General features: G+C 42.6%; 1 protein-coding gene across 1 annotated transcript in view; it reads left to right on the top strand.

The window, feature by feature from the left end:
- The window catches only part of LOC109038573 (uncharacterized), a 178,815-nt gene that overhangs the window by 144,634 nt on the left and 10,322 nt on the right, over positions 1 to 23,859 (top strand). The window contains exons 5-6 of the mRNA XM_072297549.1: positions 3,829 to 3,994; positions 10,402 to 10,599. Coding sequence (XP_072153650.1) covers positions 3,829 to 3,994; positions 10,402 to 10,599 — 364 coding nt within the window. The remainder of the gene's footprint in view (positions 1 to 3,828; positions 3,995 to 10,401; positions 10,600 to 23,859) is intronic.

Raw genomic sequence — 23,859 nt, 5'->3', positions numbered from 1 at the left:
CATTGGAACTTTTTTCTTTAACTTTCATTCCGCGTGTTACGCGATTAGCGATGCAACGTGCAAGACAAATGGCGTTTTCAGCGAATGACTTTAATTTCGGGCCGAATTACTTAGGCCACGTGGTGAGCTTTTTTTACGAGCTCCCGGGCACGTGGCCTCCCGACGACTTTGCGTTGTTTTTTCCATAACTCGAGTCGTTTCCGCCAATCACGAGGGAAGGAACCACCCCCCTTCCCCCGCCCCGCACTCGCGGCTTCCTAACTCATTTGCCCCATTCATCGGACGCCCCCCCTCCTCCTCCGTGCGGTTTACATCTTCCTGTTCCAATACGGATCAACCGCTGGGCACTTCTTCGGCGGAAATGCGGCAATTACGCCGAAAGCGCCGTTGCGCAACTCCCTTCAATTTCCCGCCACGAGTCCATCGAAAAAGTGGATTTTAATTTCAAACTCGGCAATGTGGCGGCCGTTTGCGCAGCATGCCTAAGTGTGAGCATCCCTCAAAGCTCCACAAAAAATCGAGTCAATGGGGTTGATTAATGTGAAGCATAAAAAACTCCTTGATGCATTCAGAAATTAACCATTTTAACTTTCGCATTAAGTGATGGGATAGTAGGCGTCTTAGTGCTCTTAGAGGAAATGTTTGAGCGTAAGACCCGTAGGAGACGGACAAAAGTTCGGTTCTTATTCAACACCAACATTTTTCGACTCAGGTAACCCAAGTTCGGTATTGACGACCGAAACCTTAGTCTAATTTTCCTGACCTAACCTGAATCGACAAACTTTTGTGTTTAATATGAGCCAAATTTCATTCCGTGGGACATAAGTTTTTTCCTTAGTGCAAAAATTGAGTTTCCTAAAACCAAACTGCTCAGATGATATGTAACCGAGGTGTACACACGAGTAAATTATTCAGTTTTCCTATTACCGAACTGTTCGATCTGCTGAACTGAATTGCAGCAAGTTCGTTTTCTTTATCTTTTTTGCCCCTCCAGATCTTCAAGAACACCCTCTGGAAAAATTTCAGAGGAATGGAAATCAAGCACAAATATATTAGCAGAATTTTGCAATTTCCTCGCAGTTTTCTCCTTAAATTATGCCGAATTAAAAAAACACGTGAATCGAATTGATACATTCGACATTTCTTTAATTGTATCTTTTCCTATCTCTAGGAGAAAACCAATCAAGTTGAATTCAATTGCATCGATATTTTGAATCGTTTAAAATTTTAAGTTAAAATATTGGTTTGCTCTGTAGGCACATCATTTAACGAAATAAAATTGACTTTTCAGAGCATCGCGATCTAGACACTTTTTTTATTTCAGCTTGATATTATGCTATTAAGTATACGAGAGGAGCAAACGAGATAATCATCATATATTTTTGATAGAGTTGTCAGTAATAAAATACAAACAAGAAGAGGGTCTGTCAGAAAAATTGGAAATCCATTCTAATTATGGAACTCGTAAATTCTAATGCATTCTTAAAGCACAAAAATCTGTATGAAAAGTGCATCGGAAGAAAAGTCATTGGACTGAGTTTCATACATATACTCCTGATGCTCTGGCAAATCCAGTTTTTTCCAATATACATTTCCTTACTACAGCTCCGTAAGAACGAAACTAAAGATATTTTATCGCTTCCGTTACTGTAACTCGTTTCCTTTCATTGACTTTATTTCACTTTTCATCTATTGCTCAACCATTGTTCGTTTCCGATCTCATCCTTTCTTCTTAGTTTTAGATGACTTGAGAGGGAATATTGGTTTTCTCTTCGAGTATCGTCATGAGAGAACGATAACTCTTTCTCAACATGTCCTCGCGAAAACGTTATTTTTTCCCCCTTTCTTACTGTATTTTTTCATTCTTATCTCGACAATGGCCATTTCTGCGTGATTTTCGTTTCCGTGCAGTGTGTGGGTGGTTTCAGGATAACTGGAATAGTTTTGTCGCCGTAACAGCAACACATTTTTCGGTCATATTTTTAGTAGAAATGATAATCATTCGAATTTTGTCGCATTAATCTTCAAAGGGTTACGTACTATAACGCTTTCTAATGATTTATTGCTCTACTTCTCAATTAATAGTATGTAAATTCCGAAAATGTGCTGTCTGTTACGCGGTAAAAAGTCAGCGTAACAGACAGCACATTTTCGACCATTTATATATTAAAATTGATTGAAAAGTAGAGCGATAAATCGTTTAAAAGCGTTATAAAACGTAACCCTGTGTGGATTAATGCAAAAAATTCGAGTGATTATCATTACCACTAAAAATATGACCGAAAAATGTGTTGTCTGTTACGGCGACAAAACTATTCCAGTTGTCCTGAAACCACCCACATAATGGTATGGGGCGTATATACAAATTCCATTTCGACGCTAATAAAAATGAAGAGATCTCTATTGGGCTCACGATGAGCCAAATCTGAATTTGGAAGCTCTGCATAAGCTCAAAGGCTTCGACACGGGGTGGGGGCATTGATTCGGGTTTGGCTTCAAGCTTGTAGAACAAGGGAGGATAGAGAGGGTGACATCGGGTGGGTCGAGGGGAGGGGGGGGGTTGGGTCTAATTGACGGTTTCTATCCATGCAGAGGACATCGAACGTTGCGGTAAAGGTCCAAGCGCTGTCCATCTCTCCACTCTGATACCAGACAGCGGATCGATTGTCGAATCCTTATCGAATGGTTTTGATCGATAAATATCTACGTTATCAATGCTATCGATCGATCGAGGTTTGTTCAACAATCGCTGGATCCGATCAAACCTCGGATATTCATTCGCTCTCCAACCCAATTCGCGAATAAACATGCCTGTCAGGCGATTCCTGTGCCGCGCAGGATAGGCAATTGGCAAGTCAGCAATGGAAGGTGCCGTAATGTGTGCTCTCACAGCGATTCTATAATAGAAGGAACGAACGTCTGTATATGAAAAAAATCTTATTAAATTACTTTCCCCTTTAAATTTTTGCCAATTTGGACCCCTATATTTCGACAGAACTCTATATTTTCAATGTAGAAGTACACAATCATATTGCATGTGGCGATTCCTAATCGCCATGTAAGCGACATTCATGTTGTTTTGATCAATCGTAATAGTGCGAATAGGTATGATGAAGGTTTAATGGGTAGTGACCCTCAATAGCTGCATTTCGGCTTGGGTTGCCTTCATTTTCTGTGATACTCTACGCCTTGTCTCAGAGTTAGTTTAGTTGCCTGCCCGGTCCAAGCTCAACTAGGGTCATGCTTTGCACTACACGTTTTCCTAAGTGTGTCTGTTACTATCATGTTTTTACTGACGAAAAAGTTTCTTTTCACATCTAAGGTAAAATAATTAGTGCTCTAATCTTGTTCCTTTATTTCTGGAATTTTATGTTTTTCTAAGTACTTGTTTATCGGTGAATTGGAAATTGCCGGAAATTGCTGATTTCCTGCGACATGTACAGTTATAACAGCTAAATTTAAATTTCTAAGAATACGGTTTTTCACAATATAATAGTATAATGCTTTTATTGAAGCATTGGACTAAAAAAGTTCATATTTTCCCCTGCCGATCAAAGAATATAACATTCAGCACAATCAGGATAATATTGCAGCTGCCCATCTACAGGAAATCTTCTTGACGTGACTAATTCGTAATATAGCATTCGATTTTTCATTTCAAACGACGGTTTTTTTTACGTATGTGTCATTTCAGATTTAAAAACATTCACTTTTTGAGGGAAAATTGTGAATTTTGAAGGAATTTAGAGCAGAATGCGTCTTTGACTGAATTGATTTGTTTTATTCGGCATTTTTTCACACGGTTGTTTTCTTTTTCTTTGTTCTCAGGTCATGGTGGAGTAAATCAACTGGGAGGGGTGTTCGTCAATGGACGCCCTCTTCCCGATGTAGTTAGGCAAAGGATAGTCGAATTAGCCCACAATGGAGTTAGACCTTGTGACATCTCAAGGCAACTCCGGGTATCCCATGGTTGTGTATCAAAAATTTTATCTAGGTAAGTAGTTTTCTTGATTTCTTCGTAATGCATTAGTTTCAGTTTTTAGAATTGAGGAAAACATTAAGGTCTCGCTCGAAAAATTACCAAAAATCATATTCGTCAATATTTTTCTTAAATAAATAATAAATTGTTTGTTTTTATCAGAAATCTAAGACAACCTCAAATTAGTTAAAAGCTCAGTTTCACTTGAGAGACAACCTCACAGAACTTGTAAAAATGTATTAAATCGAAACGAACCATGTTCGTAAGATCCACATGCCACATATTTCCAATTGCTTTTTATTCCTTTCCACATAATTTTCCTGACATTAATCGTTGTACCCCAGACAACGGAACGTATCCACTCCAAGGTTGCACCTTGGACCTGAAAAACTCATTTTTTCACAAGAGTGTTACCGACCGATATTCGTCCAGAGAGCTAATTTTTGCCTGTGATCAGAGGGAAGATAAGTGAGATTTTCAGTTAGAAACGGCCAACAATTTCCAAGTAAAAATACAATTTACGAACGGATTTTCGGCAACGTAGAATTCTGCCGTGCTAAGGATAAACGCCGTATGAACATTCGAGAGTTGCCAAATTTCCTTGAATATAATTTTTATTTTTTAGGAAAGTTATGAATATTTTCCCTTGCAATTTCCAGACTTTTCAGATCATATTGAGAAGAAAATCAACGGAGAAATCGGAAGAGAAATATTCGAAAAATTTTCTGAAGATTCGTGATTTTTTAAATAAAATTTGGCAACGCCTGATGGCTCATACGGCGTTTTTTCTCGGCACGAAAGACTTATTGCAGTTATGTTCCTTGGTCCGGGTAGCGACGAAATACTTCCACGTTAGAGAACTGTCTTCGAGGGCCGGAGAGGGGGGGGGGGTGCTAGTTTAATGAGACGCATAGTAATAATGAGGAGTAGTATGAGGCGGGGTAGGGGAGGGGGGACCCGCGAAGAAGAAATGAAGCGTCGCTTATAGCGGAGATGAAACGCTGCGCCGACTTTGCGTCAAAGCTGTGGCGGGAAACGCAAGGACGGGATTTGAGACGTGCGAGTTGGGATTTCGGGACGTCGCGACGTCGACGTCGACGAAGGAGGAGCGTGGGACCGCGACGCGAGGTGACCAACCGGACGACGAGGACCAGCCGAGCGGCAAATCGCCCGCGCCCTCGGAAAAATTGTCACACTCCTAATTAATTAGATTTAATGACACGGCAAGCAAACAGATGCACACGCCGCGATGCAGCTAGGCGTCGCACGTCGGAATTATGACGTTCCGAGCGCGAGAGAGGCTCCTCATCTCCCGGAGCTGAAGCTCAGTTTCTCACACCGGGGAACAAGGATGCTCCCACACAGGACCCTTCTTCTTAGGCTTCCATCTACATTTTTAGCGCTCCAGGCTGAATTTTGTCTTGCGTCCTAAAGATAGGCGCTCTTCAGGGGAGGATGTCTTAGACCTCCTACCTCCTCACCGCACTCCCTCCCCTGCGGAAAGGAGAATGCTAAGTGGGTGAAATGCAGAGGAAAGTAGATGAAATCCCCCTTAAAAAACCATGATTTTATACTGTTAAGAGATATTAATTGTGATTTTATCGACGCCTGGAACGAACTGGATTCAGAGGACGAAAGATCCAATTACCATTCATTCTTACGATCCTCCATTAACGAGCACACCCCTTTTTCCCACCTGCCCCTGGTTCCGTTCGGTAGAAATCCGTCCAATTTCAAGAGTGAGCCTGCTGATTTCCGACGATATTATTTTCCATCTCGGAATAGTTGGAATCATAAGAGAGGAATCATAAGGAATAAGCGCTAACGCCGTTGGAAGCACCATCACCATGACGCTGAAATATGAAAATTCAACCAAGTGGGCAATAATTCGATGAGGAGCGTTTAGATTGGGGTCGGGTTCCGGAGGAAGCGGTCTTAATAAATTGGAACAATCGGCCACTCCACTCGGGGAGGAATAAAAAGCTCCGGGTGGGAGTGGGGAGGGAGAGGGAGGGGGGAGAATTTCATATTTTGATCAACTGGATAATAATTTTAGAAGGATAACTGGCGCGGTCGTGTGTGTGTATGCTCTATGTCAAATGTCACGGGGCGGCCGGGCGGGGAGGGCTGTGAAGGGGAGGGGGAGGGGCGGGAACCACCCCCGAAAGAGGCCGACGAGTGGCGGATAAGTGCAAAATTGAGTTAGCAGTGGCGTCCCCTCGCTGCGGCCGGCGGCACACCCACCATCACAACCGCGCCGCCTCGCCGCGCCGTCGATGAAAATATGATGATGTCCTTATTAGGGCTCCCGATAACCCTCCACCTCTTTATTGCCCTCATCACCTTCATTACGATTATTATTACCATTGTCATTTTTATCCTCGCAATATTGTCATCCCCCCAACGTCTCACCCTTTCAACTCCGTTTTTTCCAGGGGCGGCCTCACTCGGGAGGTTAGCTACCTAAGCGCTCCGCGGCAGATTCTTAGGCACTCGGCTGACGTGTTGCCAGCAAGTTTTGGATCTGTAGCAATTGCTTTCGGGACAAATTTAAAATGTTGATCTAGTGGACGTATTTCTATCAAACAGAAATATGCGCTGGTGAGAAATACGGGGTGTGCTCTAAAAAGCTGCATAAGAAACAATGTGGTCAGTGGGCGTGATTCCTTTTGAAGAATTCGAAAAGCGGGATTTTAAACTGAGCAAAGAGAACTTTGCGCCAACTGAATGCGGGATATATGAGCCGCGGGCATGGCACGAGAGCGTTGTGGACAGGGCGCAACTGGCCTCACACTTACCATTTTTGCCAGGGCTTTCAGTGTTTTTAAAAACGTTGAGCCTTGTTTCAGTCAGGTTTTCAGCCACCCTATGATTATCCTATTTTCGGGTCATGCAATTTGTGAGCCTTTGTTTCAAGAATAAATGCAGCTGCACGAAGATGACAAAGTTGACTCGAATGCGGGTAAAAATGAGCTCTGGGCTGCGAGATAATGACGTTGGATTTTGTCATTAGGGAGGAAAGCGGGATTTTATCTAAAAACTTCCAACGGTCAGTTAGCGGAGCGGACGGTGGAGCTTTTTAAAAAGCGCACTCATCCTCGGCGACTCCCAAGTCGGACGGGTCCTCCCTTTGTTCCCGTGTCTTGGGCCGAGAGTTATGGGGCACACATTAGACAGGAACACAATCAGAGCAACACTCTAAAAAACCCCCGCGCGGAAACGGAACAACTTCCGCGGTCGCGACAGCAGGAGCCCCTCGCGGCCCTCGCGGAAAATCGCTTACATCAAAATCAGAGACTTGTAGGATCGGGAATCATAAAAGTAAGAGAACAAACGAAGGAGCGGGGGCGCGGTCGCCGGACCCCGCAGAAAAAAACCCCAAGCTGCCGTGCAAGGAAAAACACCGTATGAACACTCGAGAGTTGCCAAATTTCCCCGAATAAATCATGTATTTTAAAGAGGGGTTTGCATATTTTCCCTCGAAATTTTCAGATATTTTAGATTCAATAATGAGCAAAATTCTCTGAAAATTGTAAGAAAAATATTTAGAATTTTCCCAGTGAATTCGTTCTTTATTGAAGGAGATACGGCAACGCCTGAATGCTCATACGGCGTTTTTCCTTAGCGCGGCAGGAAGGCCGAAAAAAAGGGATTAAAAAGGGCCGAAACGGCAACGGCACGGGGCACGATGGTCATTAGCGGTGGCAAAGAAACGGACGCCCGGAGAATAAAAACAAAAGGCGGCAAAAGGCGAGGGATGGGCGGGGAGCCCGAGGATGTCGAATCCGGCGATAATCCGCGGGTATGGTCCCCTCGGCCGGGGGGGGGGGGGGGGAATGGCACCCCCGCGGGGGATTCGCGACGACACAAAAGATGAAAAAGAAGTTGGCTCACGGAGGCCACGTATGTGGAGAGAAGATATGAATGAGCTTCCTGAATTATGTGACTCATGAAATAATAAAACACAATGGCCATTGTGGTCGCTGCGGTGGCGCTCGCTGGTCATCGGATCGCGGACCCGCGTCAAGTCACCCCCGCCGCCCCCGCAACCCCCCCACCCCCGACCCGGAGCCCCAAGAACCGCCTATCTCCATACGCTTCCTCGCGCACTTACGTCTTCCTGCGAAGCAGGGTAGTTCTGTCTTTCGCACAAAGCGCTCCAGGGTCCGCCCGCAACTTTCCCAAATGGAGGTATTTACGATAAAAGGACTTATGTGCATAGGATTCGTGTGTAACTTAGTTCCTTTTAGCAGGGATATGTCCGAATACGGTCCCCGGTCGCCCGTCATATTTCTCCCGCCGAGCTCGGGCAACGAACAAAGCCGCGAGCATGCACCGCTCCTACCATTTTTCAAAACTATCCGCTCGTCTAGGTACCCGCAATTATCCGAGTCCGCGCTAATTACGCTACCGCATATACTGTCGTCGTTAGAACCATAGTGGCAAAATATTCTCCATCCTCAGTATCCACAGCCATTCAGATGTAGAATCAAAAACCAGTAATTGATCAAAATTCATTTAACATGACTTAGGACTTTTAACTTGGGACTTTAGGACTTTGAGACTAAACTTAGGACTAAGGACTTGAGGAGATCATCATCGGAGGAACAAGAAGGAGGGGATAAAAAACACACACCCTCACAGACAGAAGAAGAGGAAGAAAAGAAAAAATTTAATTGTCATCAAAAATTGATAAAGATGAAGTAGGGAAAAGAATGTTGAAGGTGGAATTTGGTATTGGATTTTCCCAGTGATCGAATATATATGAAAAAAGATAAAGATAAATGTGCACTATGGCAGCCCGAAAACATAGCTATAAAATAGGACAGGAAAAGGCGGGGACGAGGCTGAAAAACACAATGATTTACAAGACACGGGACGTTTCGACCGGTCTCCGGTCATTATCAACTGTCGAAAAAGAAAAAATTAAAAAATCTAAAGAAACAAAAGCTAAAAAACAATGTTACAGATCCCTGGTTAGAAATAGATATGTTGATTGCATCCTGGTTAATTGTTAACAAATTTTCCTTAAAATTATCAGGGCCGAATTTACCTACTTGCCGCCCATGGGCCGCCTGTATTTTGCCGCCCCTTCTCATTCGTTTTGAAACATCAATAAAAACCATCAAGTGAACGTGCCAGCGGGGAGAGGGTGCATAAGACGCGTTTACTCGTGTTGGACACATTTTTTGCGAAAGCCCTGTCAACACTACTAGCAAAAGTTAAGTTTTGTAAACCTATCTCTGTGCGGACAAGGCCTTCCATTCATAAGAAATGAATGAAAAAATTATGAAAGAGCAAACATGAATGTGGTTTAATGATTTTAACTTCCGCCGCCGCGCCGCGCAGACCGCACCGTGTTTGGCGCAATGCGTGAAGTATTCACGCAGTCTTGTAGGCACCATGCGTTTCACGCTGACCGCACTGTGTTTATAGCGCAATGCGTGAAGTATTCATGCATTCTTGTATGCCTTAACCGTTCCACGCTGACCGCAATGACCGCACTGTGTTTGATGCAATGCGTGAAGTATTCTTGCAGTCTTGTAGGCGCTAATATGTGTTACATGCCGACCGCCGCGCCGATGGCTTCTCCTTTTCATCTCAAGTCCTCGTCATCATTGCTCTCTGCGCCGCGCCGTTCCAGGCCAAATTCGTGTTTGGTTTCTTCTAACTCACTAATTAAGGTGCGTCTTTGTATCACTGAAAACGAAAAATTAAAATTATAACTCTCAGGAAATGAGAGATTTTGTCAAATTTTCTCGTTTGTAATTTTTTTTCTAAATCCGATATTTTTGTATACCTACATTTAAAAACATTGCAAAATTTGCCACCCTCTAGATTTGCCGCCATGGGCCGCGGCCCATGTGGCCAACCCCTTAATCCGGCCCTGAAAATTATATGACCTAGAAATTCTGGGGTGACTGCCTACGAACTCAAGTTAGCGTACGAGGATGTGAGATCAACTGCCAAGACTTGCTGGGCAATTTCTCAACACCCAGGATGTTGAATCGACAACTTCAAGTATTTTAAAACTGCTTAGGGAGTGGACTTCAACATGTGAGTGGCGATGACGTCATAATCAAAATTTTTGGTAACGCCGAAACGACTTAATGTAAAAGAATCTTCAATTTTTTATCAAAGAGTATATTTATCATTTTTTCGTTTGCTGGATTGAAGACGGTTGCTTACAATTTAAGTACCTTGAGAAAAGAACTTGGATTCCTCACAGATACTGAACTCGGGTTCAGACAGCCGAAGTCTTTAGTCATAGGAACCGAAGTTTGGTCTCTCTGATGGAAGATTTCGGATTTTTGACTCTAAAAACTTTTGTTTTCGATATGAAGCGAACTTTACTTTCCGTTCAATCAAATATGTCCAGTTGATAGATAAGATTTTTGATGTTCTCTATTCATATGTTGCAGGTATTATGAAACAGGAAGCTTTAAAGCGGGTGTGATAGGCGGGAGTAAGCCGAAAGTAGCAACAGCGCCGGTCGTTGATGCAATAGCCAATTATAAACGAGAGAATCCGACCATGTTTGCCTGGGAGATTCGTGATAGGTTGCTAGCTGAAGGCATCTGCTCTCAGGATAATGTACCAAGTGTTTCATCAATAAATAGGTAAGTCCTTTATTTTTCAGACTTTTTTGCATACCTTCCAACCTAGTTTCTGCTGAGCGTCCGCATAAATATATTAGGGGTACGCCTCTTGCCCGCTACGCGGCCCAACCCTTAGATGGTGCTTCGCGGACTCCTGCACGTTAATCTAAACAGAGCGAGCTCATCGACGGACTATCTCTTCTTTATAGCCGCAAAAATCATGAAAATTGTTCCCGGTTGATCTTGAGAACGAACTGTGACAAAAAAACCTTTACACGGTTTAAATGTGATACTTCACAACTTCATCTCGTGAAATACTCCTGCTTTATATTCCCAAAATCTGAATAGAGCAGGTTCGTGGAGGGACTATCAATTGTCAATGGTCGCAAAAATAATGGAAATCGGCCCAGTAGAACGGAATAGAACGAATTACGACGAAAACTGAAAATTTAGGAGGTCAGATAGCTTTTAGTGAGGAGTATTGTGAAAAAGAATCAAAACGACACTATTGACCAACAATTGTAAAAACACCCCTCTCCATCTCCACAAATCAGTGAGATGTGGGCGATTTGCTGCCGAACTTCACCCTTTCGATATTCCCCTCGGGTTTGGTTTTTTGTTCATTTTTTCGAACAAAAACGGAAACTGAATCGACGCAAAGGGGTGAAAACGAATGCGTTTAGGGTCATCGATGTTTCCATTACTTTTCCCGTATGCGCTGATTTTTAATCAAGAAATTCGATTACATCAGTTCGACATATGTCGGATACTTAAGCGGTTATGAAATTTAGTCCCTTTGGTCTCAAGGGGAGACATTGACTGCTTAGAATCCAGAGTGAACTAATTTCAACTAATGGCATCGAATAAACTGAAAAAGGGGTGTAAAGGTGATGATTAAGGGTCGTTGATATTTTTGTTTCTCGTAAGTGCGTTGTAGAGCAAAGTTCGTTTTACCGAAAGACGGTAAAAAGTTGATTTCCTGAACAATACCCTTATCAAGAAAATTTGCATTTTCCGATGGAAAAGGAATAGGGGAAACTGACTCAGAGCAAGATTGCGATCTGTTACAAATTGCATTGTAAATTAAGTATCCCTAAAAGGACTTTAATATTTTAAACATTTGTTTTAGATGATGCCCACAGAATTTTAAGGATACTTTCAAAATATTTTCACGATGCTTACATGTTCTTGTCTGAAGAGTGTTCGAACCTTGTCTGAATGTTGTCAAAATATTTTCAGGATATTTCTAGGGATAATTTTTTCAGATCATGTACTGTCTCCTTTTGAAAAAGAGAAGTAAAAGTAAAACAAAACCAAACACCAAAATACTCGTATAGTTTGCATCTATCCGTTGGAGAAATGGAATTTTTGAAATTTTTGGAAGTGCGCGTTCTTCTCGAATACTAAAGCAGTCAATTTTTATTGGACTTTGATTATTTTAAGTTTTATAGATCTCGTCAATTTTCCATCGTGAAAGTGCAAGTGGATGTTAAAGCGCTATCAACGTTGACCAAAAGCGGGAAAATATACGGAACGGTGAAGGAATGACAGGACGGGGGAGGGGGTAGGGGACCGAGGCTGGACTTAGCGGAGCGTGACCGGAAATGAAATAGTGCACAAGTCTCCCAACAGAGTGCTCCACTGGGTGCCATGTCCGTTTCCGCTCTCCGGCCTGACCAATATCTATAATTTCTCCATGTTCTTACATAGTCCTCCCCATGTTCCATCCTCCATTATTGCTCCCTTTTCAAAGTTTACCAGGGCGTATTTGTTTTCGACGCGTCCCTAAAATTGTATGGTTATCTCTGCGTTGCATCTTGCATCCCGGAATGCATTCGTGCCAAGAATTCAATGCACCTACAAATTTAATTGATAAGTTCCTCTTTCATTCTTCAAAGAATCACTTGATCTGATCATACGGAAAGAAAGATCCCTCAGTGTCAAATATAAACTCAGATTGAAATACGAGTTCCTCTGAGTAGTGTTAAAACATTTTGGCCATGAAAAAAGCTCCAAAATATAGTTCCGCCAAACAGAGGCTGAGGTCTCCCGGTCTCAACGTTCCGATAGCAATAATCGGGGCTGTGCATTTTATTGTCACATTAAAAATAACGCAACGCTCAGGCTCTTATGGCCCACTTATTGACTAACTTAAATTAACTTAAATTCATGTCTAATGGTCCTCTTTCATTCTTCCGTTATTCTTTCCGCATTCTTTCCGTTGCAGAATGCATCGAGAAATGCTTTTATCGCACTCTAATTTCCTTTTTCCTTAGACCAACGCCCGTTGCGGAATTCAAATTGGACGTATTTCTATCAAACGGAACTATGTGCATTATGACTTGAGCCCTGTTATGCATATATTCTTATGGGTCTCAGGGCTCATGTCTCAATGCACCTAGTTCCGTTTGACAGAAATACAACCAAATCAATGTTTGTTGCAGTTATATTTTGCATTTATTCCTATTTTACCGGAATCACAACCGAAAATTCGACCGGTGTTGCACTTCAGATCTGAGGGCCTGAATCTTCGGCTTAATCTGATAATCGACTGTCTTGCTCTCATTTCTGCTCAGACCCAAATAATTGGACGCATTTATGCTAAAAGGAATTTTGTTGCACCCAAATCCTATGCACTTAGTTTCTTTTGGCATAAATAGTCCAATTATACCGCCATGCTCCGAAACGACGCCGTAAGAACATTCAAACGATGCCAATTTTTCCGATAAAGTACGAATTTTCTGGGTAACCAGTCTATTTTCCCCCTTTGAATAAATGCAAGATCTTGTGAGGGCAATTTTATCGCGACCATCTGAAAACTTTTCAAGAAAATAATTGTTCGTTTTTTTAATGAGCTCTCTGACAGTGGCGAGGCGTGAATGATGTATCATCGATATTTTTCCATTTAAAGCTACGTTAAAGAATCGATTATTAAGGCGTCCGTTGCGAACACCCTCCCTATCGATCCTTTTCCATAGATTTAAATGGCAGATCACTCGATATGTCGCTACGCCACTACCTCGTGAGTTAAGTGTTCGCCCTGGGGAGAACCCTCTGGACTTTTCAATCTTTTATCGAAAGAAATTCGGCAACTTTCAACTGCTCAACGACGTTTTTACTTAGCGTAGCAGTATTCCCTTCCTCAGTCAAGCCATTGATTGTCGGGGTTTAGACGCAGCGCGCTACGGAGCACAAGCCCTGCTTTGTGCTTGGCGGCCTTATTAACCTCATCGGAATTTTTGGCTACAAATCGCGCGTGTATAAATTAACTTCTTTCCCTAATGGTCGCCGAGCCATTTTTCTCGTTAAGAGCGGAACATCTGTATTTCGGTAGTTGTGACGGTTGACATTGGTCGGTCTATTTGAAGATGAGCGTAAGTACCGTGGAATCCCTACAGTGCTTACACCTTTTTTCAAATAGGCCGCTTAATTACTGGTTATCGTGTACCTACTGCTTGCATCGACTTATTTATAGTCTGAACGAATAAATTTAGTAGATTCAAGCTTATCTGATATGATTACTTATTATGCAATCGTAATAAAACGCGGTCCAATCGTATTTGAGAGTTTTGTAATTGGAGTTGTGCTAAATTGAGCCGATTACGTTCGGCCACCCGGAATCGGGAGTCTTGCAATTTTTTTTCTCTCGAAAGATAGCCCAATACTGCCGTGCTAAGGAAGAACGCCGTATGAACATTCGAGAGTTGCCAAATTTCTTCCGATATAACGTGTATTTTCAAGGAAAGTATGGATATTTTTCCTGGAAATTTTCAGGGCCTTTGAGTGGAATTGCAAACAAAATTATCTGAAAAATTGGAAGGAAAATATTCATGAGTTTACCAGGAAATTCGTGTTTTTTCAAAGGAAATTTGGCAACGCCTGAAGGATCATACGGCGTTTCTCCTTAGCACGGCAGAATAGAGCCATATGCTGGATACCAATGAACAAACATGGCAAATCTCTTGCTCCTAAGCCGCTTACATTCCTTATCGATGATTTTTTCCCGTTGAAAGCCCATTGAAGGCAGGTTGCTTTAAAACTCAAATATTTAAGAGATCGATCCCAAAAAATGCTTAAAATTGCGTTTTGAAGAAGGTATACATGGGATGCGAAATATTTACAATTTTAAATTCTAATTTTGTTTGCAAGGACCGAAGAAATATGAAATTTCATAAAAATTCGCATTTTAGACGAGGTTTTTGCCCGGGACATCGAAAAACTGAGAATTCTGCGTCAAAAACATGAAAAACTTCGTAACTATACAAAATTTGACAAACTGCCTTAGGAATTCGATAAATTGCCTGATTTGCCTGTGACAATTACAAGCTTGAGTATGTTCCTGAATAGTCCCGAAGCGTATGGGCGGAGGAAGGGTGGGGGGGGGGGGGGCGTGGGCTGAGAACAGAGGGCGAAGAAATGACGCGGAGAAGGTAAGTGAGCGGATTAGCAAGGAGGAGGGTGGCTTCTAGGTATTGATCTTTTCGGAGAACAAGAGGAGGTCCCCGGCGTTCTCCTCTTCGATTGGCCAAGATACCGGATCCCGGAATCCCGGATCCTCAGGAAACGGGGCACAGGGTACTTACTCGCATACTATAACTTTATCACGCCAGGCGAACTTTCATCTCAACCGCAGCTTCGGGATCGAACCCTCCCCACCACCCCCGCCCCCGCCCCGGCCCACTCGGAGCTTAATTCGAGCTCATTTTGTTTTTCAATTAAGCAAACAGACCCGACCGCAAAGCGAGGGAGCTCTCAATGCAAGCCATCTTGCCTTTTCATCTTACAGCTGTTTTAGCGCCCCCGCAACCTACCCCCCCCTCCCCCCGGTCCCCCTTCGCGCGGCTCCCGTGTCTTTCAGCGTGATGTTTGTGTGCCTCTAATTCCGCCGCATCGTTTTGCTCACCTTCCCCACAATCACTTCCATTAACGCCTTTGGATCCTTCCACCCCTGTGTAATCCTCGCGTCGAGTTTGTCTCTTCCGGGCGGATTTTTCGGCGTGCGTGCGGTGACTAATTATTATGATGCTCCATTTTGAGGGATGAGGTGGACTTGGTCTCACCTTGCTTTAGAGGAAATGTGTAGCTTTCTGTAGACGGGGACAGACTAGCCCCTCGATGACATGCCGTGACGCTTCTACGGAGGGAAAATATGATAAAACAGTATTATGAATGTAAAAATTGTGTCTATAGCAATAAAACTGCCCCTACAATTAATTATAATTTTATATGAATAGATAATAGTGAATTTCGAGGATATAAAACTATCCGCAAGGATATAGCTAAATCAGAATCTCTGTTCACCAGACACAAGTTTGACATCCAGAAGATTATGTCAGGATGGCATAACCTTTTGGATGTCAAAATTTGCAATCTAATTCCGTAAAGTTTTATCTCTTCCCATTTCTGTATAACCCTTCATCCAACTTTAGGAAATCTGACAGTAATTTTTGCATTCGTATGTGATAACAATTCTGTAATGCTGTAATTTAAGAAAACGAGAGACGAAGAGTGGACTCAGTTTGACTGAGCTTATATCTGTAGCTTCCGAAAAAAGTTTTGGCGAACTTACGATCTATCAGGACCGAATGGAATGACTTTTGCGACATGGAACCACTGTTTCTGGCTCATTTAATCAGCTACACAGAAAAAAAGTGATGTTGATTTAACATTCTCGATGAAAAAAAAGTGTGCGAGAACTCATGAAATGCTGCATTACCTGCCTCAGCATAGCTATTTTTACATCTTGACATTGCTAAAGTAACTGTTGTAGCGGTTAATTCAGTGTTTTTTTGAGTTCTTGCACACTTTTCTCACATCCAGAATGTCAAATTACCTTCACTTTTTTTCCAGTGTACATTCTCGCAAATCTACACTGGGAAATCAGTAGCGCATACGTTGCCACTAAAATGAACCCAAATCAGTAAATTGCAAAATGTGTTCAAATTTTCATAAAATTTTAGGAAACTGCAGCGTGAGGACGAAAAGACCGGTCCTGGGGATAACTTGTGAGTGCAAGAATAGAACTGCGAACGAGGTCAGAAGAGGAAGACATAAGGCGCATGAGGAGGCAAATTGATGGAAAAATCATAATAATATTGTTGAGTTAATTTAATCGGGTGGAAGTGATAAATCGGCGCCAAGGGTGTTGGAGGGCGTCCCTTGTCCCTGCTTCTGCTCGGCTCTCGAGGGGACCCGCTAACAGGTTGCAGGCCCCGCTCCTCCTCTGATCCTTATGTTCGCGGCCCACTCGACAAATGTCATCATTCGCCCATCAGTTGGAAATCTTTGCACGGATATTCCTCCTGACTCCTTCCTACTTAGCAATCATGCCAGTTTTATCGCCAATCTCACAATTTTCCCTGCCCTTCATCAACGGGAAGCTGAGTTCTCGGAGGAAAAAACTCCCTGTTGTAGATAGTGTCGCACCACTTAGGACGCCGCACAGCAGAACGAGCCATCAGAAGAGGTCGGATATGAAATCGTTGACTAAAAATGCAACTTTTGATGTTTATTTCGTCACATTTTAAATTATAAAGGGTACTTTCAGAAGGAAATTTCACGGGGAAACCAATTAAGCCACTTCTATAGGCTCAAATTTTTGTATAGACGGAGTTATAAGCTTGTAAAGTTTCCAAATTTTATCCGACTTCTCCTACTGACTCGATCCATCGTGCGCCGACTCCCGATTTTTCCCCATTTTCAAATATACGACTCTCGTGATTACTGTTCATACTAAAGATACAGCCAAGGGAGTACTCGTTTTATTGGCAAAATCACGCTTAGAAAATCAGGAATATCTAATCGTCGGTCCAGCGATCTTAGTAGTTAATCGATGCAATCGCAACACGCAGATCGCTCGGAAAATTGGACGTATTTATGCTAAAAGGAACTATGTGCATAGGGTTTGCGTGCAACGTAGTTTCTTTTAGCATAAATACGTCCAATTGTGCAGACTGCAAATCCGGCCATGAAATCAAAAACTGCCGGTTTAAAAGCCCCAGTTATTCGTGCGCGTAGAAAAAGCTTAAGAAAAAATGGTTTTCTTTTGCGGTAAATTTAAAAATGATTTATAAATAAACTACGCAAATGTCGCGTATCAACATGGATTTTAAATATCCTTGATGTGATTTTAGTGCGACTTTAGGTATATGAGGCTAACTTATCATCAGTTGGCTGAATCTCTTTTGCTCAACAAATCCTCCAGTTATCTTTATTTTTTATTTTTCTCCTTCTTGTAGAATACTCTCGCACAACATGGCAGCGTTATGCCCATGCAAATCCAGACGAATTAAAACGTTTGCGTGTGTATATTGCGCTCTTTCATTCCCTTCATGCCAGTCCTGCGGGACTAGTTTGTCGTTCCGCGTTCTGGTAATACGGAGGGGATGTGATATGTCGCTTATTGGAAGCTTTCAACTCGTGAACTGAACCACTGCTATGACTCGCTCAGCCGGAAAATTGCGCGAATCAATACGTTTCATTTTAATTACATTGCCTTGCAACTCGTTAAACGATGAGTATCAGTATCACTTGAAGTCCAAGGTGAGATGAGTTAGTGAAATGAAGATACGTTTCTTCGCAATGAGGACGTTGAAAGAAATCGTTTGCAATCAACATGGGTTTGGTCCATCAAAGGGTGAAATTTTAGAAGGGGAGAGGGATTTAGGAATTAACGTCTGGCATTTAGCGTGCCTCCTGCAATTTTTAATGTATACTTCAAGAGACTATTCAATTTATGTATCATATCAGCGGAAGATGACAAAATAAATCAATTTGATTGCATGTAGCAGAAAAGAACCAGCGCGATCACAGTGTTGTAAAAATGTTACCACTTTATAATAAATTATCGAAAAAATCTCCCAGAATAGCAAATATAGCTTTGGCTTCCCACCACCAAAAAATTGTTAATTTTAAAGGAAAATGATTGCGTAAATTTTAATACGGTGCTTATGTTCAGTAATTTAAAAGAGAAGGAGATGTTGCACGATTTTGAAAACTCTGTAATCGTCCTGGTTCATTTTTGCTAAATGCGATCCAATTGAGAAGTATATGAATTGCAAATTAGGTATAGTGAATAACTTTGATTTTTAGATAATTTCAATGCATCATAATGCATGTATTTACTTTAATTATCACCATGCTCAGAAAAATGTTTAAAAAATCATTTGACCACTCTGAAAAGAGGCAAGAAGGGGTTATAAGGGTATAATATCTATGTTGAAGCAACTAAATTTTAAAGCAAGACAGACTAATTACATAAAAAGCGATTGAGAAGCATGCCGAGCAGATGCAGAGAGCTTTCCCCTGGTTAAATGTACTGCATGGTGATGGAAACTTAATTTGAATTTTTAGCGACTCACCCTTGACTTGAAGCTGAGGATGTGTAGCTTTTGGATAGCTACCCCTGCGATCATCCCCATTGCCATACCTTCCGATCGGGAGGGCCTCGTTACCGCCTTTGCCGTTCACTGATTCGGAACAAATATTATTTTCATTCAGGCTTGTAAGTGTCCCCGGCCCTCGTTGCCACATCGAACGGATTTTTTTGACGCACAGCGCTAGCCCACCTTGCAGAATCCGCTGAAATCATGACTCTTTTTATGTTTTCATATTATTTTGTTCATAAAAAATGACTAAATTCAAAAACTAAAACTTTTGTGCATCTCGGCAATTAGGAACCACTATCTCTGGCTCATAAATGGACGTATTTCTATCAAACGGAACTATGTGCATTAGACATAAGCCCTGAGGCCCATAAGCATACACGCGCATAACAGGGCTCACGTCATAATGCACATAGTTCCGTTTGATAGAAATACATTCAAATCACCTATCTGCATAGGAGAACCCAAAATCGGAGAGAAGGAAGGCGAAAAGGGAGAGGAAGAAAAGGAGAGAAAAGGACAACATGAGGAACAAGAAAAAAATAGATCTAGTGTCCTTTAAGTCTGACTTTAGGAAAGATAAGGCGCAAGACAGATAACTATTCGTGCACGAGCGTACGCCTTCTGGCCTATTTTACTATCTGAAGGCGCAATGTCTATCGGGATATAAAACATCGGAGGAATTTTGAGAACATTGAGACGTCTATTAACCGGAGCGATTTTCGGATAAAATGACGTCGGATCTCGTAAAATTCAAACCATTTCGCCGAAAAATATCCGACGATTGGACGGTGGAGGCTTTACCACCATTGCGCAATTTTAAGTCTTCAGTGAAAGTGCATTATAAGAAGAAGAAAGAATTAGAATCTTGGAAAAGTTTTTATAGCATAGTTTGCAAGGAGCTCATCATTCAAAAACTGAGCCGCAGAAAACGTTTCATTTGAAAGATTATAAAATTGCCACCTGCAACAGGTTTGGGTCCCACGGGTAGAGGTACATTGCAATTAAAAGACATTGCTTAGCAATGAATTGAATATTCCTTGAAAGTTATCAGCTCCCTTATCGTCACGGAGAAAAATATTCTACTGGATCAATAAAACTTTCAATCAGTGACGAAGCGTGAATGGTCGATTATCGAAATATCTCCCTTTGAGGCTATGATAAAGAATCGATCATTGAGGTGTTCGTTGCGAACGTCCTTTTTTCGATCCTTTTTCATAGGTTTAAATGGCAGATCAGTCGATAAATCGCAAAACATGCCACGCCACTGATTCCGATGAATAATTCCCGGACGAGAATTCTCATTGAGTCGAGAGGAACTCTCCTTATTTCAAACAGTATGTTTGCGATTTCCAGGAGAGTTTTCGCGCGGCATCTCGAAGAGATTTCCGATTGACTCAATAAGAATTATCGTCCAGGGAAGATTAACTAGAACAATTTTCTCAGTGCATCATCATCTTTTTTTTCTCTTGGTGGTGTGTCTTCCCCTAGGTGGCTCTCTGTGCATTAACAAATCCCAAATTCCATTCCTTCTAAGAGGGTTCTCCACACTGTGGTAATTTGATAGAGTTTCACTGAATGTTACTCGAGATAACATATGGACGTATTTGTGCTAAAAGGAACTATGTGCACAGGGTTTGCGCGAGACACCGAGACACAGTCCATATTTCCGTGGGCGGAGGGGAGAAATGGCGGGAGTGAGCTTTTACTCTGGCAAGGAAATCAGAGTAAGGAGTGAAATGGAGTCAGAGAACATTCATTAGAAAAGAGAAGTTAAAACAAGTGAGAGGTGGGAGGACAGAGGTGGAAGCAGGCAGAAGACAGTGTCAAAGAGAAGAGGAGGAGATTTAGTGTGCAATCAGGAGCTGTCGGGTGGCGGGGGTGGCGGGGGCGACGGGGGGTGGCGCGCGCCCCGACAGAAAACTTGGCCTCGGGAAAAGTTTCCCGAAATCATAGGAATACATAAAATATCAGCACACTTAAATAGGAATTTCGAAATAAATTAAAATAATTTATAACGGGCGGATAAAGTTTAAGTCTTAGCCGCAGGGTTTTATTTTTGTGTGTTAAAGTCGGAACTTGGCGAAATGAACTTATTCCTCCCTTGAGCTTAATATCCTGGGCCGTATAAGTGGGCCCGGGATGCTTTGATGCTCGGTAATGGTGTAATGCTGTAGCGCCGAGAGGAGCAGCCCGGCAAAAGTTTCCTATTCAAAGAATAAAGATGGAAGTTGGAGAAAGCGCGCTGCCATTCGTTAAGGGAGGAGGGCACAGAAAGAAAGAGAGCCCAGATGCAGGGGGGTGAAAAGAGAGGGATGCCGCGCCACGCTTCCCCCAGACTGTGACACAGACGCGAAAAGCTCGCTACACAACTTTTGAGAACTACGCTCTTGGGGATTCGCACTGTTTAAGAGTACTTTATTTTATTTCTCACTCTTCCTCCGACCTCCGCCTCTCTTCGCATTCACTAACCCCCCCCCCCCCCCGCTACTTTTACCCACCCCCATTTTATCCTCTCCTTTCTTCTATCTTGGGTGCCTTTCGTTTTAGTCTCCGCGCCATCTTTTCTTCATCCCTGCACCGCATTAACCCTCCGTCTCCAGGACCGACCACTTCTTCCCAATTAGGCAAATCTTAAGTTTCCCCTTCACATTTTGTCCGCTGGACATATCATCACTTCCAGCTCGCCGACATGGAGGAAAAACTTAACTCAAGTCCGCGCTCACAGAAACAGAACGTGAGTTTACGAAATTTGTCTTAAGCCACCTTAGGACACGTATGCTTATCCGCATCTCAAAGTGTCAAATGAAGTTTAGTTCATACGACTGGAAACTTCGATTTTAAAATTTGAAATTTTTGAAAATTTGTAAGTGAAAAGTATCGTACTCTATGGTAGTGAAGTGTGGCATTTGACGAGGTGAACGCGAGATATGTTGAGAGCAGCTGCAATGGATTTTTGGCGGCGGACTGCCGGCAGCTCAAAACGGGACCGTCTCTGGACCGCAAGGATTCCCCAATCCTTCGGGATTTCATCGTAGGAAAGGACAATTTTAGCCAATAGCGAGTAAAATTTAGCGGAATTTTAAGCATATAAGACCTCCTAAGGAAAGGAGCTGTTTAAAGAACGACTTTGTATAAGATCCAAAAGGTGCTTCAACAACAACGCTCTAGTAGCAAAATTCCTCGACTTTTACTTGAAATTCCATAACTTTTCTAGGTCTCCGTAAATTCTATGACTTTCCAGGTATTTGAGACGGCTGTAAAAGCGAGTATCGAGGTAATTTTAACGATTTCTAAAGGCGACAGAATGCCAATAGCTGCGTATTTAGGAGTTTACACGCCAAGTTGTGGCGGTTCCACGCGGTTGGCTCTGTGCATGACGACGAGCGTAACAAGCAAGGGAAGCCAAAGGCCGGAAGTTAACAGGTGATAAGTGGCACGTGACCTAAGGGTGCTTCGTAATTGGATTAATATCTCAGTCCGTCACCCAACTCATCGCTTTTTTTTTATTTATTTGCTCCGTCCTGCCTTCCCCCTCCCCCGCTTCCACCCCCGCGGACTTGTCTCTTGATTGATACGTGGGCCGCGGCGATGACAATGCAAACCACTCGTTTCGTTTGTCACCTGAATTATTGACCGCTCCTTAACTGTGCTCAAAACACATTTAATCTACATTAATAATCCAGTGGAAGACGTGCGCCCCCCCCCCCCCCCCCGGTCGCTCATCGTAAAATAACCCATGGGAACTTGGTCAGATCAGAGATAGATAATTTCTTGACATTTATTTGGATCTAGTTCGTCAGAAACGTACCAAGTAGCATCAAATTTCAACAAACAAATGAGGCTGTGAAATATTTCATATTTTCCAGGGGCTAGAGTATGCAACCCGCACTCAAACACACACAAATAGAAGAAATTCACTATTTTCACATTTCGCGGAACATGACGAGCAACCGGTATTTTTCAATATCTCTCATAAATTTCCGAAATTTCATGAAATATTTTACGTGAAATTTCAAGATTTATTTTTCATGAAATTTTGCCACCCTGCTCAGAGGATAGTATTTCGTCGAAAAATCGGACGGTCGCCCGAAAAAAAGGGGAAAAGGCGCGGCCCTGACTTTGAGTGGACGAGGCCTCTGTTCCAGGTTCTGCGGTGCGAAGATTTCGACGGCCTCATTGCTGTACATACAAGTACATGGGGATTCAGACCAATGGGGCATGAGAGGGGTGAACCCGGGAGTCGGGACTTTGGGCTGGTTCTCCTGGTCATCGAAACTCGTAAACCGGGAAAAGATGAACTGACTCGACGGGCGACGGGCGCGGAGTCCCAGTGAATTAAGAGCCCATCGAAAGAATCCAGGCAATGAATCGAATTAGTCAGCGGGGGTCCTCATCCCGGTCACCAAGACCTTAATCATTTGCCAAATTTCCCCGGAAACTCACCGAAATATCCTTCTCACGCATCTACTAGCACCTAACATTCTCTAATTAATGATGCAATTACAATTAAGTGATGTTTTTAAAATATCTTTCAAAACCATAGAATATTTCACAAAATGGTCGTTTTTTAATTATTAAGTACTGTATGAATTGTGACCAGCGGGCCGATTATTGAAAGTTTAAACCAGCCCGATAAGACATCGTACTGCGATATATTGCATGGTTAAGATAGGGCTATGTCTTGTCGTGTCGGACCGACATAGTTCCAATAATCGGGCCGCTGGGTCCTGAGGCCCATAAGATTGCATCCACGATAGGGAACAGTGGGAAATGTTGCCGTTGCGATGGAGATAGTATCTTTTGATTCAGATACGTCAAGACGGGGTAAAAACTAAAATATTTAAAAGACGACTTGAAAACTTCAAGAAAATTACGTAACCGCACTTTTCCGACA

Source organism: Bemisia tabaci, chromosome 3 (assembly GCF_918797505.1).
Source record: "Bemisia tabaci chromosome 3, PGI_BMITA_v3".
Lineage (NCBI taxonomy): Eukaryota > Metazoa > Arthropoda > Insecta > Hemiptera > Aleyrodidae > Bemisia > Bemisia tabaci.
The sequence above is the reverse complement of the archived record's forward strand: the minus strand, read 5'-3'. Positions and strand labels throughout refer to the sequence as shown.